General features: G+C 48.1%; 2 protein-coding genes across 2 annotated transcripts in view; both read right to left on the minus strand.

The window, feature by feature from the left end:
* The window catches only part of LOC118080256 (E3 ubiquitin-protein ligase TRIM11-like), a 33848-nt gene extending 29830 nt beyond the window's left edge, over positions 1-4018 (minus strand). The window contains exons 1-2 of the mRNA XM_060270915.1: positions 3487-4018; positions 2923-3018 (exon numbers count right to left, since the gene is read on the minus strand). Coding sequence (XP_060126898.1) covers positions 2923-3018; positions 3487-3912 — 522 coding nt within the window. The 5' untranslated portion in view covers positions 3913-4018. The remainder of the gene's footprint in view (positions 1-2922; positions 3019-3486) is intronic.
* An 862-nt stretch (positions 4019-4880) lies between these two features.
* Positions 4881-18937, minus strand: part of LOC118080222 (uncharacterized) — a 38551-nt gene continuing 24494 nt past the window's right edge. Inside the window, exons 10-16 of the mRNA XM_060270916.1 lie at positions 17788-17883; positions 15671-15901; positions 14415-14626; positions 12924-12944; positions 12010-12128; positions 10404-10436; positions 4881-9670 (exon numbers count right to left, since the gene is read on the minus strand). Coding sequence (XP_060126899.1) covers positions 9159-9670; positions 10404-10436; positions 12010-12128; positions 12924-12944; positions 14415-14626; positions 15671-15901; positions 17788-17883 — 1224 coding nt within the window. The 3' untranslated portion in view covers positions 4881-9158. The remainder of the gene's footprint in view (positions 9671-10403; positions 10437-12009; positions 12129-12923; positions 12945-14414; positions 14627-15670; positions 15902-17787; positions 17884-18937) is intronic.

Genomic DNA, 18937 nt, shown 5'->3' on the forward strand with positions numbered 1-18937 from the left:
TGCGGACGATGGTCAGCCTTCAAAACATCAGGAAGAGAATTATGAGAATTCCACAGGGAGGGCACTTCTGATTTTTCAGAGACATGAAACGTCCAGTGGCTAAAGAAGTAAACATTTATTTTGATCTTTCTAATGACTTCTCTTTTGCAGAGGACTACAGCGTAAAAGAAGGAGCTTTTTTCCCTAGCCACGGATGTTCCCTGCATGTTTTGGGGCATGACACAACCAGAGTTCTAAGTTGTTCAGAGAACATCCAGGGACATAAAAAAAACCCTCAGTTTAGACTGGTGCCTTTTAGGTTGCTGTTTCCATGGGCGTAGGCAGGGGGGGCAGGAGGGGGCAATTGCCCCCCCCCCAGAAGCAGGGCCACTGGCCAGCCTGCCCCACTGTCCGCCCGGTGCCGTCTCCCTTTTCCCTGGCTGGCTGTGGGGCGGGCGGCGGGAAAGCACCAGAGCCGCGCAAAGCGTTTGGCTGGCTTTCCCTCCCTCCGCCCCACAGCCAGCAAGGGAGAAGGGAGACGTCCCTTCTAGCCGGCTGGCTGTGGGGCGGGCGGAGGGAAAGCCAGGCAACCGCTTTGCGCGGCTCTGGGGCTTTCCCTCCACCTGCCCCAGCGATTGCAGAGGGGGAGGAGGGGATCGGAGCAGCCCGATTTCGGGCTGATCCTGGCTCCCCCTCGTCCCTTCCGATCGGGGAGGGGGAGGAGGGAGTCGGAGCAGCCCGATTTCGGGCTGATCCTGGCTCCCCCTCGTCCCTTCCGATCGCGGAGGGGGAGGAGGGAGTCGGAGCAGCCCGATTTCGGGCTGATCCTGGCTCCCCCTCGTCCCTTCCGATCGCGGAGGGGGAGGAGGGAGTCGGAGCAGCCCGATTTCGGGCTGATCCTGGCTCCCCCTCGTCCGTTCCTATCGCGGAGGGGGAGGAGGGAGTCGGAGCAGCCCAATTTTGGGCTGATCCTGGCTCCCCCTCGTCCCTTCCGATCGCGGAGGGGGAGGAGGGAGTCGGAGCAGCCCGATTTCGGGCTGATCCTGGCTCCCCCTCGTCCCTTCCTATCGCGGAGGGGGAGGAGGGAGTCGGAACAGCCCGATTTCGGGCTGATCCTGGCTCCCCCTCGTCCCTTCTGATCGTGGAGGGGGAGGAGGGAGTCGGAGCAGCCCAATTTCGGGCTGATCCTGGCTCCCCCTCGTCCCTTCCTATCGCGGAGGGGAAGGAGGGAGTCGGAGCAGCCCGAAATCAGGCTGCTCCGATGTGGCCCCGCCCCCGCCCCTTGGCCCCACCCCTTGCTCCCCGCCCCTTGCCCCCCCCTGATTTTCATCCTGGCTACGCCCCTGGCTGTTTCTGTTGTCTTCTATTTTGCAGAGGACTATAGCCTAAAGGAAGGAGCTTTTTTTTTCTAGCCATAGATATGTGGGATGTAAAAACATATTGCAGTCAAATAGAACATTCCTTCAATGCACATGCTGGGGAATGCTTTGTATTACTCAGGAGAAAACTTGCTGGTTCCTCCTGAGCTGAGACAGACTTCCTTTGCTTGTGACTTAATGTGGGTGTGGCCTGTTCTTGGTAGAGGAGCACATGGCCTCCATATTCCGCTCTGTGTGTTCTCCATTGTGTGTTCCTAAGAGTTAGGAGAAGTGACTGTGACTATTTCCCTTAGTAAGGTTACCAGACGTCCCCGTTTCCCGGGACAGTCCCCACATTTACAAATCAGTCCCCAAAAAAAATCCTATCATTCCGACTGAAGTTGAAAAGTGTCCCCGGATTCATTGAAAAAAATATGGTAACCTTACCCTATGGGATAGTTTACATAGTTATGTGTTGTTCTGTAAATTAAGTCTGCCTTCAGGGATCTTGTTGCGAACTGGATGATTATAAGTAAATTAGTTTTATGTTAACTTTAATCAGATGGTCGCATCTATTCTTTTAGGAGGGATATAAAAAAGGGAAACCAGGAATCCTAAATAGTGAGGCTCAGATGAGCCCGCAACTAGCTAACCGCTATGTAATTTAAAAGGGGGGTTGTTTAACAACTCTGCTACCGGTAAGTTATAGAACTTCCTGGTGCAAGTTAGAAGGGATATAATAAATTAATATATCCTCTCTTGCCACCCTAAACATCCCCACAGGATATTCCCTGCATGTTTTGGGGCATGGCATAACCAGAGTTCATAGCTGTTCAGAGAACATCCATGGACTTAAAAGACCCCTCAGTTTAGACTGGGGCCATTTAGGTGTAGGAAGGCAACAGAAACAGAGGAGGATGAGGAGAAAGTGCATAGTTTATCCCCATAGCTCCCTGAATTTCCTAAAGATGAACAAGAGCACACATTCAGAAAGACAACTCTTTAGTTCGGAAGAAGTGTGCATGCACACGAAAGCTCATACCCAATGACAAACTTAGTTGGTCTCTAAGGTGCTGCTGGAAGGAATTTTTTTCTTTAGTAATATTTATGGTAAATCAGGATTTGAATTGAACTGCTTCCACCCTCTCAGCTCATAAGAAACGACAAGGCGAAATAAACTCAATCTAGCTGTATTCCTTTGAAATTCACACCTCTGATATTTTCAAGGTTGACCCAGCCAGGTAATATTCACAAAAAATGTATTTATGAGGGTAAAGTACAGATCAAAATATTTATACAAGAAGGTAGCTACCCAAACATCTGATTCATTTTCTGAATAATACATTAATAAACAGACTGATATGGAAAAATGAAAAATGGGGAGAAGCTGAAATGGGCAGATTTTGCCATCCCTCCTCAGTCCTGGCTTGATTCTTCAAGTGCTTCACTAGTAACAATTATTATTATTATTATTATTATTATTATTATTATTATTATTTATACCCCACCCATGTGACTGGGTTTCACCAGCCACTCTGAGTGGCTTCCAACAGAACATTAAAATACAATAATCTATTAAACTTACAAGGAGGTCTTTGCTTTCCTTGTTCAGGTCTGCTTGAAAGGCCAGCATTTCTTCTCTCTCTTTTCTCAGAATCTCCAGGCGGCGACAGATCTCTCCCTAAAGAGAAAAGGGAAAACTCAGGTTTGAGTAAGAAACACAGAGACAATATGAATAGTATGCTGGCTTCTTGCGACCAGTGGCCTTGCTATATTGTAATAGCAAAGTACATTACTGGAGGAAATAAAAGTCCAGAGGTTTTCAACCCTTTGGGGTCCATGACTCCCTGGACCAGCTACCTTTTTTCTGTGGCCCTCCTGTGGGGCTCAGGGACACAGTTAGTCCCCTCTTGCTTACAGACTTCTACCTAGTCTTTGCAGATGCTACTCAGGGATATCAAGGGAGATCCCTTTGTCCCCCTGGCAGAGAGAAAGACTTCAACTCCCTCCTCTCAGTCATCCCAGGAGCCCCCAGGCTTCCCCTTGGCTGCTTCAATGCCATGCCTACTTTGGACCAGAGAATTAAAAATAAAACATCCCAAGAAGAATCCACAGCTATGTCTCCCCTCAAGTTCCAGGGATCTCCTACCTTGTAATCTTCAGAAGCCTCCTTCAGAGGAATCACCTTGTGATTTTCATGTTCCTTTGATTTCTTACACTCCACACAGATGGGGTCTTCATGGACTTTGCAGAAGAGCATCAGGGGCTCCTGGTGCTCCTCGCAGACTCCTCCTTTTCTTTCTTCTTCTTTCACACCTTGAACACTGGGATTCTTCATGATTTCCACGAAGTTTGCCAATTTCCGGTTGGGGATGAGGCTCCTTCTCTGAACTGCTTTTCTGCAGTGAGGGCAGAAAGCCTCTGCCCCCGATTCCCCCCGGCACTTGATCAGGCAGGATCGGCAGAAGTTGTGCCCACACTCTGGGCTGGTCACTGGATCCTTGAAGTAATCCTGGCAGATGGAGCAAGTGGCTTCGTCACGGAGACACTGGATGAGATCCCCAGAAGCAGCCATGGCTCCCTCACACGAATTAAGTTTCGCTTTCTCAGTTTTCAGCCACTGGGAGTTTCCTTTCCTGGAAATGACTCAGTGAGCAAGTGATCTTTATCTTCTTTTTTCAAAATGCCCCCAGGTCTTTGCAGTTGCTGAATGCTTTTTGATTGCTTGGTGTTGTGTATTGAGTCAAAGGATTTTATATCTGTATTATTATTGTCTGTATTTGCATTAGGATAAAGTAACTGCCTTTTGGTCCCAGAGGGTACAGCTACTATTGGTTCATTTAAGCTGCTGTATTTGGATCCTCTGTCTTATTGGTTTCCTCCAAAAGGCAGCACTGTGATTGCCTGATATTGTTCCCTCCAAAATGTATCCCTTTCTAGCTAGTCCCCTGTCCCTATAAATGTAGCCTTGCTCTCCTCGGACCTCAGTCTTGTTTGCTTTAATAAAGAAGTGTTACTAGAGAACTGCCTCCAGCATATTATGTCAAGAGAGCTGAAATCACAAACCCCACGTCACAACAACTGGCGACGAGGGTGGGATCCAGAATGCTGAGGAGTGGTTAAACGCAGCCCTGCCTCAGAGTCCGGATTGCAGCTGAGAACAAGACTCACTGGCCAGCTGAGAAGACGGCCCTGCCCGCTAGGACAATGGAGAGTCCAAGGGTATTGGAGCCCTTCCAGCCATCAGAGCCCCACACGTGGGAAGACTACGTCGAACGATTTGAGTTCTTAGCAGTGGCTCAAGGGCTCACCGATACCGGCAAAAGAAGGGCCACATTCCTGAGCTACTGTGGGCCCGAGACCTTCAAGCTGGCCAAGGCATTGCTTGCTCCAGCGAAGCTGAGTGAGACATCTCCAAGATATTCTTGCCTGCCTAACGAGCCACTTGGCGCCTACTGAGACCAAGATGGCCCGGGGCGGATGATGTTCCATAAGAGGCAGCAGTGTGCTGGGGAGTCTGTATCCGCATTTCTGGCTGAACTCTGGAAGCTCGCTCAGCACTGCGGCTTCCAAAATTTGGAAGAGACTCTCCTGGATCGGTTTATTGGTGGTCTGAGCAGCAAGAAAGCCAGAAGACGCATCGTGGCTAAAGAAGAGGTTACCCTTGCTTCAGCCTTGAAGGAGGCCACCGCCACGGAGAATTATGAAAGAGAGGAGCTTGATGCCAGTCGCAAGGCCACTAAGCCACAGATAGATGTTGTGCATGCCATGGACGAGCTAGAGGCTACTCCGAGCCAGAGCCCAGTCCGTGGGGTCGAGTTGGTGCGTCAGGCCTGCACAGTGCACAAAGATCGCTGAGGCAGTTGCCCAGGTTGTGGCGGAAACCATGAGCAGAAGAGTTGTCGTTTCTGGGATGCTATGTGCCGGATGTGCGGGAAGACGGGTCACATCGCCAGGGTCTGTAGATCGGCGGCGTCGGGAGCGACAGGAGCACCTAGACTGGAGCATCGCAGACCGCCCACAGCAACTCGTTTTCTAAAGGACTGCCACTACGTAACGGAGATCAACGGGAGGGTCGTGCAGTTCCCAGTGCAAGGCAAGGCACACGTCAAGGTGAAGATTGGAGGTGGACTCCGGGTCTGCATTCACCATCGTGTCGGACCAGACCGCGCGGACATTCTCCCCCACTACGTAACGGAGATCAACGGGAGGGTCGTGCAGTTCCCAGTGCAAGGCAAGGCACACGTCAAGGTGAAGATTGGAGGTGGACTCCGGGTCTGCATTCACCATCGTGTCGGACCAGACCGCGCGGACATTCTCCCCCAGGGGTAAGTTGCCCCCTCTGGAGCCCTTCCCGGCAACCTTGAAGTCATACTCAGCGGGCCGCATCCATGTTATGGGAATGTGTGCCGTGAGAGTACAGTTCCGGGTCAAACAGGCTGTACTCAAACTGGTGATTGCGAAGGGCAGTCGCCCCAGTCTCCTGGGCACTGACTGGTTCCCTGCCCTGGTACTGAGTATATCAGGGCTTAATTCAATCCAAACCTGCCCTGAGATGAGCGAGGTATTATGCAAGGAATTTGCTGGTCTCTTTAATGGAAAACTGGGTTGTTATAAAGGACCCCCAGTTGATTTCGAGTTGGACCCCAGGGTGGCCCCAATCCGACTCAAACCAAGGCGAGTGCCATTTGCACTGCAACCCAAGATCGAGGCAGAGCTGGATAAATTGGTCAAGCAGGGAGTTCTCTCACCCGTGGACTCTGCCTCGTCACACCTCTTAAAGCAAATGGGGAAGTCAGGATCTGTGCAGATTACAAATGTACTATCAATAAGGCACTCAGGGGAAACTCATACCCCATTCCAGTCGTATCACATCTGTTGGCTAAACTGGCTGGGGGCAAGGTGTTCGCCCAAATTGACCTGGCACAAGCTTACCAACAGCTGCCAGTAACCCCACAATCAGCGGAAGCACACCTCACACATAAAGGGGCGTTCAGAGTTAACAGATTACAGTTCGGCGTTTGTGTGGCCCCAGGGATTTTTCAAGGGCTCATGGACCTCTGTTAAGAGGTCTGCCGGGGGTCTTGCCATTTTTTGATGACGTTTTGATTGCTGGAAAAGACCCACAGGAACTGGTTGCGCGTGTCCGTGCAGTGTTGCTCAAGTTCAAGGAGGTGGGGTTGCAACTGAAAAAGGAAAAATGCAGTTTTGGGGTGCCAACTGTGGATTTCTTGGGGTTTAAATTTGATGCATCAGGCATCCACCCCACAGATGCTAAGATTAAGGATATCATCGAGGCACCACGACCACAGAACAAGACAGAGTTGCAGTCATTCCTGGGACTTATTAACTTTTATCATTCGTTCTTACCCCAGAAAGCTTTGGTGGCTGAACCATAACATAGACTATTGCAGAAAAAGAATGTGTGGCGATGGGGCCGGGAGCAGCAGAAGGCTTTTGACTCGTTGCGAAGAATGCTGAGTAGCAGGAGCATCCTTGCTCATTATGATGAGTCAAAGCCGCTGGTCCTGGCATGTGATGCCTCTCAATACGGCCTGGGGGCTGTGCTGAGTCATAGGGAACCAGATGGGTCGGAAAAGCCCATCTCTTTCTATTCCCATATGTTGTCGCCCACGGAGCGCAACTATGCTCAAATTGACAAGGAGGCGCTTGCAATTGTGGCAGGAATCAAAAAGTTCCATGATTATGTGTACGGTCGCTATGTGTACGGTCGCTATTTCTACATTGAAACGGACCACAAACCACTGTTAGGGTTGTTCAACCCGAACAAACAAACGCTGCAAATTCTCTCCCCCAGAATGTTGCGTTGGTCTATATTCCTGAACGGGTTCCAATACACCTTGACCCATGTGCCGGGGAAACGGTTGTGCCACACTGATGCGCTGAGTCGATTGCCCCTTCCTGGCGGGAGCAATGAGGATCCTGCTCCGGCGGAGCGCATTATGATGCTGGAAACACTTCCGGAGGCTCCTGTAACGGCTACTGATATAGCTGAGAAAACGAGGAAAGCAGCTTATTTTCATGCTCCTCCCTGTGCTGCAGGGGGGTCCCTCCGAGAACTGATGACGGCCGGATCTTCGTAGGCGAGGGCAGAGTCTCATGTTTGCATTTCTTGTGTGCTGGCAGCAGCCACAACCCTTTGCTCGCCTTGTGTTGCACATCTTTCCTGCTGCTCTCAGTGTGATGTTGCCTGCCAGCACTGGGGGTGGGCAGTGGGCAAGACCCCCAGCTCAGGGTGCCCGGGACAAGGGGTGAGTGCCACCGCCAAGGAGCAGGGGAAGGTGCTGGAGGTGACCGAGGGCAAGAGATAAAACCAAGCCGAAGGTGGAGGGGAACATGGTTTATCTGCCCTCCCCCCCCAAAGAAAAAAAGGTTTATTCAAGTTGGCGCCCATGCTTGTAAAATTGGTTGCTGGAGGCTGCAGGGCAGGGAGGGGGAGAGGCTGGTTTTGCTCTCTGGTCCTCCTTGCAGGTTTTCCACAAGAGGGGTCTGGGTGGCCCCTCTTGGGCACTGGACCAAATGGGCCACAATAGTGTCCTTCCACGGGGTGAGAGGAGGCTCACAGTGAAACATAGGATGACACACAAACCAACATATAGGGGATGGAGCAAGGGGAGGAGGCCCTCAGGCAGGTGGGGGGAGAAGGTGTCTTTATTCTGAGATGTGCCACCACCCTGTGGGAAATGCAGGGGAAGGAGAGCAGGCTGCACCGGTCAGTAGTCAGAGGCCCTGATAGTGGAGCCAGAGTGAGTCCTGCCTGATCTTTGAGAGCGGTCAATTCCATAGGCATTTGTTGTTCCAGCTGTTAGTATCCCAGGAGAGAAATCAGATGCACCTGCTGCCAAAAAGACACTCCTTGGGGGAGCATAGTGTATTTGGGGTGGGACTGAGGAACACAGGGAAGGTGCCCTGTGAAATGTATAGGGCAGCAAAGCCCATGGGGCCTCTTCCGGAAGCTGCTGGACTGCAGCTCCCATCCTCTCTGACCCATGGCCATGCTGGATGGGTTGGAGGGGAGTTGGAGTCCAGCATTATCCAGAGGAGACCCCATTTGATGCCCCCGATAGACAGAATGCAGCCTGTAAATAAGGAACATTAATGCATCCACTTGAAACACATATAACTGGGCAGAAGCCCCACTCAATGCAATGAGGTTTATTTCTGACAATGTGTGGAGATGGCGAGGCTGTATTTGCAGAGGGCATTTGAAGGTGACGCCCTGTTCAATGTCTTTTACATCTAAGGTCTCCAGAGCAAGGAGCTATCCTGCTTGACATGGGTGAAGGGCTTCATTTTTTTAGTCCTCTATTAATCCAATGATGCATGAATTTTCACAGCTGCATAAGGTCTTGTGGGGAGAGGAAGGTTTCCTAGAATTGCAGAGTTGCGAGGGACCCTGAGGGTCATCTAGTCCCACCCCCCACCCCCCGCAGTGCAGGAAACATTTGCCGAACGTGGGGCTCAAACCCACAGCCCTGGGATTAAGAGTCTCATCCTCTGCCAAATCAGACATCTCAAAAGGAAAACAAGATTGAAGGTGAGGAAATTTATTAGGACTCCTAAAAGTGTGACAGTCTCTTTAAGAAGTAAGCGGCAGAGGGAATTATGGGAAAAGGAAGGAAAATGCAAATCAAAAGCAAACCCATTTTTGTTTTGTTATTTCTGCTGATTTTGACTGGAATTCATCCTCTCAAAGGTCCCCTTGAAAAAACGTGCTCTTGGCGGGTAAATGTTTGTTATATCGGTCACTCTGATCTGGAGAGAAACTCCTGCTGGGCCTGAGAGGCAGATTTAGTCTCCTCAGGAGATCTTGAGGTGGGTTTTATTTCCCGGCAGATAAAAGAAAGGGAAGAGGGTCTCTCCAGAGAATGAGGCTCCTGAGAACGTGTAGAGTTCAGCTTCTGAGTCGGCATCAGAAAAAGACACACGTCTCCCTTCATAGTCCAGAGTCACCCGGATCCTCCTGGGCTTCAGGGACAGAAGAGAGAAATCAGGGGAGGTGCAGGCAAAGTACTCATCTCCCAACTTTCTCACAGCCCACACCCCCCCCTGAGGGTTTAAGAAGAAGCTGCCCTTTCTCCCCACAGACTTCCTGGCAACCCCCACAGCCCATACGTCCCCCCTTTCCACATTGATTTCCCAGAAATGTCTGCCTGCTGAGAATTCCTCATGTCCCAACACACAAGGCATGATGCTGAATCTCTCAGGATTTTGGGGCAGGTTTTGTTCTTTGTCTCGCAATCTGACACTTTTCCGATCCTTGGACAGGATGAGCCTGGGATGGGCTGTGTCTGGATCCAGAGTCACATTTGCTGTTGGGGAGAAGATGTGGGAAAGAGAAAATTAGGCAGAGTCAGCTGAGAGACAGAAACAGACATCTTGTTAAAAAAACAACAACCAAAAACCCCAGATTCCCTTTCAGATCAATGGGATTTCTTTGCAGATTGGGATGGCTAAAGCACGAGAAATGGCTGGTGAGGTTGAAACTGAGGAAGAGGGGGCTCAGGCCTTGGCTGTGCTGCTGGGAGACCAGCCTGGCAGGAGGTGGAGGAGGGACTGGGTGCTTGTGGGTGCCCTTTTAAACACACTTCACGAGGGGTGGAGGGAAAAGAAAATGCAAGGGAGGTTCCCTATACATGAGAACTCGACAAGATGGACATTGGACTGACCCTGCAGGATTCTCCTTAAGGGCTTTTGTAAGGCTCTGAGGCTTTTCCCTAAATCAAGCAATATATAAATTTTATGAAAGAAAGCAAAATCTATAAAATTAAGGGGGAAACCAGGATAATAGTCTATAGGTAGGAGTGGAACTCAGACTGGTGTGCAGGTTCTTCGCAGGGACAAGCTCTGCCCCCAATCCAAGCCTTCAAACCCCCTCCCAGTTCATTCATGGGACAGACAAAGAACCCAAACACCACTAGAGGACTGTTACCCACAGTTACGCCATTGATGGGGGTCCTAAATTCTGCAGAACAGACGGTTCAACACCCATGAAATATCAGCCCCCATCCCTCCTGTGAAATTGTTGCTCCCCTGGAAATTTACCTTTCTGAATCGATTTTCTGTCTAACAGAGCATCTGAGGAAGCAAAAAGATATAAAGTGTAAGGGCAACACTCTTCCACCAGAAATAATTCTCCATACAAAAGTAACATTTCATAATAACGTGGCATCCTTAAATTAAAGTACAATTGTTAAATATTAATTAAATCGTACAAAAAATAATTAAAAACAAGAAAATCATAGGAAGAATATATGAAAATAACTAAAGCTTTAAAACATGAATCCTGATGGTCTCTGAACTTTGTCACAGAAATTGGGCTCTACATTCTTGGACTGGAGAGGAGGCAGAGCAATAGGAATCCAGTAAAAGGAGGCAGAGGGGAGATGGAGGCAGCCTTAACATCTTCCCCAAGCAAAGTAGTGGGGTAAGTTATTAAGACCAAAATTGTGAAACATAAGGAGAAACAAAGGTTGATGATGAAGGCTTGGCAGAGCTCTCACGCAAAGGGAAGTCCTTCCTCACAAACCCTCTACAAACCTTTAAGGTTGTTAACAAGCAGAATTGTGCCCTTTGGGGCTCATGTGCTCTTGCTTCCATCCTCAATGGGGGAACTCTCAGGAGATTTTGAAGGATGAAGCCCTAGATATGGCAGCTGCAGGGGGACGTCTGAGGAGGAGACGGCTCAGGCCTTGGCTCCACTGTTGAGAAACAAGCCTGAGCAGGAGGCAGAGGGGCAACTGGGGGCTTCTTAATGCCCTTTGACTCCATTCAGAGCAGGAGAACCTCCCAAAGGACAACCCCAGATTGTGTAGACGGGGAACCAGAAGGAAAAGAAGGTTCTGTACAATTGTAAAAACAGATGCATATGGGAGGAAAAAAGGCTGACTTTGCTCTACACTCTGTGTCACGTTTTTTTTTACAGCAGGGACGTCCAACCAGTAGATTGTGATCTACCGGTAGATCCCTGGCTGATCCTGGTAGATCGCGGGATCCTTATCATGTACAAAAAGTTACAGGGAAAAAGCTCAACAACTCTGGGCAATCCACCCACCCACCCCACGCATGCTCCTCCTCCCTCCAATGACAATGGGTAGATCACTGTCAGTTTTTTAATACTGGGAGTAGATCACAGTCTCTTGGGAGTTTACAGGATCCAGCATCACAATATACATGGGCCATTCTGGGGGACAGGAAATGAAGGCTGGAGCACCAAGAAGGAAGCTATCCTGGGGTTCCTCTAGGAGTCAGCAAACTTTTTCAGCAGGGGTCCGGTCCACTGTCCCTCAGACCTTGTGGGGGGCCGGACTATATTTTGAAAAAAAATATGAACGAATTCCTATGCCCTACAAATAACCCAGATATGCATTTTAAATAAAAGGACACATTCTACTCATGTAAAAACACCAGGGAGGCCCCACAAATAACCCAGAGATGCATTTTAAATAAAAGGACACAGTCTACTCATGTAAAAACATGCTGATTCCCGGACCGTCCGAGGGCCGGATTTAGGAGGTGATTGGGCCGCATCTGGCCCCCGGGCCTTAGTTTGGGGACCCCAGTCTATTCCATGCAATAAGAGCCTGGCATGTTCAGTTCTGAAGGAATAATAGAATTCCCAGCATGAAGTTCTTGCAGCCATTTTCATTACCTTTCAATTGTTTCATTGCATCCTCCACAAGGTGATTTAGATCACAGGATTCCAAGACCTCATTCCTCAGTTCTGAAGGGAAAGGCAGTGGCTTCTCTGGACTCTCTCTTTTCTCATACCTGGTGGGAAAAAAAAAACAATGAATGGTCCCATTGTGGCAACGTCTTCCAAATTATTGCAGGAGATCTCGATAACATGAACAAAGTTGAAGTTCATCTCCCAACAGGTAATTTTCAGGATTCAGCTTCATCTTTTGACACCCACCTCCAAGCCCCGGTCTACCATTTCCACTTTCTGCCCTGACTGAGATGGAAAAGCGGGATAAAGGACTTCCGGATTGAGCGCAGACATAGCGGTCGGAGATTCGCGAGCTCCGCGGACCTCGGGGCATCAAAGGTGGGGGGAAACCGCTCCAGCGCAGCGGACTCCCGAAGAAAACACCAGACTGAGCTTTCTGGGGGCATAGTTGTCCAGCTGAGCGTAAAGCTGCTCCCTCCTCCCCGGCAAGGCTCTGTTTAGAGCCCCCGAGAGCGAGGGGGTCGAAGTGGCAGTGCACTTCGGACCCCGAACATTACCTTTGACAGCATGAAGCTGCAGGACTGCAAGGATTGAGCGCTCAATTTCTTCCAAAGAAAATTGCTAAAAGGACTGTACTGTGAATACTGAATTATTTGATCTAATTTGTGGGGGGAAAGAATTTGGCCACGGGAGGGATTTAAAACGGAAGCCGATACCTACCCACTGAAAGACTTGGGAAGCAAGGACGAACACCGAAGCCAGGAACATTTTCTTTTAAAAGTGAGAACCTCCAAAGATCTGACTTTGATCTTCCGCCCAGAAGCAGGGGAAGGGGGGGGAGAAATTTAAGTGGATTTTAAAACCCTGCAAAAGTGCTGAATTTGACTTCAAAGTACCTGTAACACCCTGGTTCAATGCTGTGGAAAAGCATTGTGAGGATATCGTCAACTTCAGCTCCCTATCCAGCTGCGAAATAACTTTCGATTCCGAGTTGGAGAGAAGCCTCCTTCCCCCATTTCCTGTTTTTTGCCTGTCACGACCTTCAAACCAGAGAGATGGGAGACATAACAGGATTTCTACCAGACTATGTTGAGCTTAATGGCGCAAAACAGTCAGGAAATGAAGACATGTATTTATGAGATACAGAAATTCAGGGATTACATTATGGATTTACAGGAAAAGAATGAAGAAAAAGAGGAGCTGGAAGAGAAGAGGGGAAATGATGGGAAGGAGAAGGATATGGATTTTGGAGAGGAGGACACAATGATTAAATAAATTCTGAAGGACTGTGTTTTCATACAGAGGAGAAAAGATGAATTTTGGCTGAGAAGTGAAGAAGACCTGAAAATGGCAAAGTACAATATTGAGGGCAAATGTAGAGGGTGGTTTGGGAGGTGGCAGGGAGAGAAATTTGATGAGGGGGCATTGAACCATTGGAGAAGGGGGGAGCTGTTCCTAGGCTCTGGAGGGAAAGGCAGTGGCTTCTCTGGACTCTCTCTTTTCTCATATCTGGTGAAAAGAAAAACAATGAATGGCCCCATTGTGTCACTGTCTCCCTAATTATTACAGGTGATTTCAATAATAGGAACCAAGTGGAAGTTTATTTCTCATCAAGTTTATTTCCATCACAGATTGGTGAGACCTCAGTCGAAAACCCCTGAGGACAGCTGTCAGTGGCTTCGTAAGGATGTTAAACCCCAAGCGACACCATCGGAGGGCTCCCATGGCTTCCAATGATGCTGCCCCATAACAACTTTCTGGGAAGGTCCCAGGACATAAGGACCAACCCCTGAAGTGGAATGCCTGCCATCTCTCCCTCCCTGAGCCTCTCCAGAGGATGGGAGTGATGTCCAAAGCTGCCAAGAGGTCAAAGAGAACAACCTCAACCCTTCCTGCCCCCCCTCTCACCCAGGAAGGGCACAACCCCATGCCCCATGGGCCTCTCCCTTCAGAGGCATCAAACAACCTGACTTTCACCCCCCACTCCAGACTACCTTCAGCCTCTCACGCTGGAAATGCTCCCAAGAAAAAGAACCCACCTATTCTAGACCAACAGACCTTCCCTCCCTAAGTACCTCAAAGGGGCTGAGTTTCCAGAGTTGGGTGGAGAAAGAAAGAGAAAGAAAAGAGCCCCTATCCCTGTGTGAAGTGATGTGGGGAGGGAGGAGGCAGTTGACCTTGATCCTTGGAGGGAGAATAGGGGGGCTACAAGTTCAAAAGAAGGGGCTCTACTTCTACCTGTGAGATGCTGCAGGGAGTGAATCCTACAGTTTCTCCCCTGCAGCCCCTGTTTGAGGGCCATGTTTGAGGTTCTTGCATTCTGGCCTCATGGAGGGATGCTAATGGGAATGAGCCAGATCCACTTACCTCTGCAAGGTTCTCCTCACATCCTAGAGGGAAAAAGAGAAGGGAATTCACTGCACACCACAGGCCACACTCCGAAGACCCCCGAAGACCCCCTCAGAATGGAGGAAAAGCCTGGCCCTTGGATGTCAGTCTGCCTGGCACATGCCAAGGTTCTGGGTAGGGATGCCAAGGTTCTGGGTAGGGATGGCTGAATCAGCCAGTTTGGGTTTCTCACAGCTTTTATTTGTCCAATCTGAAAACATTAAATTTTCCTTTATAAAGTTTTCCACATTTCACCTCAGTTTGCCTTTATTGTTTAAAATCCTTATGAATATCCACCAGCATTTTAGGGAAATTTCACGTTTGTGGGTTCAAGAGAAGATTCCACCACATCTCTTGTCTTAGATGATAATTTAATAACTGTAATCCAGTTTCATTGTGCAATTCAGATATACATAAACCTACAGGATAATCCTGCCAGGGCACTATCCCAAATTGTCTCCCATAGAAGTCCCCAAATTTCAAATTCTATTCTCCATCGGGAAGTAAAAAAAGCACTTGCAGCATAAAATGCCTCCAAAGGGGTAATAAAACAGCTCAGTGTTTCTTTGGGCTCATCCACACTTCTGCTTTTCCTATGCACAAAAAAAATGAGTCCAAGTGGTTTTGCCTTTGCCCTGCCGCTTTCCCTCAGGAAAAACCTGCTCCTTAGTGCAACATCAAAGCAAACGTCAATCTGGAGAAAACCTGGCTGATGTTTGCTCTCATTCAGCAGTAAACATTGAATTTTCCTGGAAGAAAGGGGTGGGACAAGCAGCAGTCTTGATGAGTCCCTCTGTCTTGCTCTGTCTTGCTCTTTGGTCACTGTGACTGAGCACCATTTTGGGCCGATCTGGATCCATTGTGAAGGTGATCAACCCAGAAGTTGTGGAGGGAACGGGAAGAGAAGCTTGGTGAAGAGACTGGCTCATGTTGGAAGGAGGCCTGGATGCATCTTTGGCGAAGCCCAGCACAGGGCAGGAAGGCAGCATTGCCCAGTGGGAAGGCATTTGGAGACAAATCATCAGCAAAGAGCAGAAAACCACCTCCAGTTCCACCAAGACCACAGAAGAATCTCTAGTCTGCATTCAGGTGAGTTAAGCATCCCAGGTCTCTTGGGTCTTCCTGTCCATTACAAACCTGACTAGAGGCTCCATCAACTGAGCCCCTGAACTCCTTGCATACATGAAAAGGGGCACAGAAAGGATTGGAGGCAGCCTTTTCATGGATCCTCTGGCTATCCCTGCCACCCTCTTACCTGCAGGAGTTCACTCGCTGGCTGCTGACCCTTTTCCTCCATCTCCTGGATGATGCTCTCAAGGCTAGAGAGTTTCCTGGAGAGTCTGGCCAGCTGCGCATCCCTTCTCCCTACAATCACCTTCTCCACCTCTTCCACATGATTCAGCAGACATTTTTCTTGTTCTTCCAGGAACTGGCGCAGTTGTCTGAACTTCTCCACAGTCTTCAACCTCTCCATTTCTGTTAATTTCTGCAAGAAAAGAGGAGGTATGAGTGTGGAAGATGGTCAGCCTTCAAAACAGCAGGAAGAGAATTATGAGAATTCCACAGGGAGGGCACTTCTGACTGGAGACATGAAACCTCCAGTGGCTAAAGATGTAAACGTTTATTTTGATCTTTCTATTGACTTCTATTTTGCAGAAGACTACAGCCTAAAAGAAGGAGCTTTTTTCCCTTGGCACGGACGTTCCCTGCATGTCTTGGGGCATGACACAACCAGAGTTCTAAGTTGTTCAGAGAACATCCAGGGACATAAAAACCCCTCAGTTTAGGCTGGTGCCATTTACGTTGCTGTTTCTGTTGACTTCTATTTTGCAGAGGACTACAGCCTAAAGGAAGGAGCATTTTTTTCTACCCATAGATATGTGGGATGTAAAAACATATTGCAGTCAAATAGAACATTCCTTCAATGCACATGCTGGGGAATGCTTTGTATTACTCAGGATAAAACTTGCTGGTTCCTCCTGAGCTGAGACAGACTTCCTTTGCTTGTGACTTAATGTGGGTGTGGCCTGTTCTTGGTAGAGGAGCACCATTGTGTGTTCCTAAGAGTTAGGAGAAGTGACTGCTCAGTCGCAGTCACTTGAGACTATTTCCCTTAGTAAGGTTACCAGACGTCCCCAGATTTACAAATCAGTCCCCTAACAAAATCCTATCATTCCGACTGAAGTTGAAAAGTGTCCCCGGATTCATTGAAAAAAATCTGGCAACCTTACCTTGTGGGATAGTTTACATAATTATATGTTGTTCTGTAAATTAAGTCTGCCTTCAGGGATCTTATTGTGAACTGGATGATTATAAGTAAATTAGTTTTATGTTAACTTTAATCAGATGGCCGTGTCTATTCATTTAGGAGGGATATAAAAAAGGGACACCAGGAATCCTAAATAGTGAGGCTCAGATGAGCCCGCAACTTGCTAACCGCTATGTAATTTAAAAGGGGGGTTGTTTAACAACTCTGCTAAGTTATAGAACTTGCTGATGCAAGTTAGAAGGGATATAATAAATTAATATATCCTCTCTTGCCACCCTAAACATCCCCACAGGATATTCCCTCCATGTTTTGGGGCATGGCATAACCAGAGTTCATAGTTGTCCAGAGAACATCCAGGGACATAAAAGACCCCTCAGTTTAGACTGGAGCCATTTAGGTGTAGGAAGGCAAGAGAAACAGAGGAGGATGAGGAGAAAGTGCAGAGTTTATCCCCATAGCTCCCTGAATTTCCTAAAGATGAACAAGAGCACACATTCAGTAAGACAACTCTTTAGATGTGAAGAAGTGTGCATGCACACGAAAGCTCATACCCAATGACAAACTTAGTTGGTCTCTAAGGTGCTGCTGGAAGGAATTTTTATGGTAAAATTGCTGGTGGAAGTAATATTTATGGTAAATCAGGATTTGAATTGAACTGCTTCCACCCTCTCAGCTCATAATAAACGACAAGGTGAAATAAACTCAATCTAGCTGCATTCCTTTGAAATTCACACCTCTGATATTTTCAAGGTTGACCCAGCCAGGTAATATTCTAAAAAATGTATTTATGAGGGTAAAGTACAGATCAAAATATTTATACAAGAAGGTAGCTACCCTAGCTTCTGGTTCATTTTCAGAACAATAAATTAAAAAACAGAGTGATATGGAAAAATGAAAAATGGGGAGCAGTTGAAATGGGCAGATTTTGTGATCCCTCTCAGTCCTGGCTTGATTCTTCAAGTGCTTCTTCCCTCACTAGTAACACTAGTGACACTTATAATAACAATAATGAAAATAATAATTTATTTATTAATTATTTATACCCCACCCATGTTGGGCGGCTTCCAACAGAACATTAAAATACAATAATCTATTACACTTACAAGGAGCTCTTTGCTTTCCTTGTCCAGGACTTCTTGATAGGCCAGAATTTCCTCTCTCTCTTTCCTCAGAATCTCCAGGCGGCGACAGATCTCTCCCTAAAGAGAAAAAGAAAAACTCATGTTTGATTAAGACACACAGAGACAAGATGAATCGTATGCTGGCTTCTTGCAACCAGTGGCATATGCCAGTCAAGCCTCTGCTTAAAGACCTCCAAAGGAGGAGACTCCACCACACTCCTTGGTAGCAAATTCCACTGCCGAAGAGCTCTTACTATCAGGAACTTCTTCCTAATGTTTAGGTGGAATCTTCTTTCTTGTAGTTTGAATCCATTGCTCCGTGTCCGCTTCTCTGGAGCAGCAGAAAACAACCTTTCTCCATCCTCTATATGACATCCTTTTATATATTTGAACATGGCTATCATATCACCCCTTAACCTTCTCTTCTCCAGGCTAAACATACCCAGCTCCCTAAGCCGTTCCTCATAAGGCATCGTTTCCAGGCCTTTGACCATTTTGGTTGCCCTCTTCTGGACACGTTCCAGCTTGTCAGTATCCTTCTTGAACTGTGGTGCCCAGAACTGGACACAGTACTCCAGGTGAGGTCTGAACAGAGCAGAATACAGTGGTAATATTACTTCCCTTGATCTAGATCAGGCACCCCCAAACTGTGGCCCTCCAGATGTTTTGGCCTACAACTCCCATGATCCCTAGCTAACAGAACCAGTGGTTGTAGTCCATCTGGAGGGCCGAAGTTTGGGGATGCCTGATCTAGATACTATACTCCTATTGATGCAGCCCAGAATTGCATTGGCTTTTTTAGCTGCTGCATCACACTGTTGACTCATGTCAAGTTTGTGGTCTACTAAGACTCCTAGATCCTTTTCACATGTACTGCTCTCAAGCCAGGTGTCTCCTATCCTGTATTTGTGTCTTTCATTTTTTTTGCCCAAGTGTAGTACTTTACATTTCTCCTTGTTCAAATTCATCTCGTTTGCTTTGGCCCAGTTATCTAATCTATTAAGGTCGTTTTGAAGTGTGATCCTGTCCTCTGGGGTATTAGCCACCCCTCCCAATTTGGTGTCATCTGCAAACTTGCTCAGGATGCCCTCAAGCCCATCATCCAAGTCATTGATAAAGATGTTGAATAAGA

Source organism: Zootoca vivipara, chromosome 2 (assembly GCF_963506605.1).
Source record: "Zootoca vivipara chromosome 2, rZooViv1.1, whole genome shotgun sequence".
NCBI classification, from domain to species: Eukaryota; Metazoa; Chordata; class Lepidosauria; order Squamata; family Lacertidae; genus Zootoca; species Zootoca vivipara.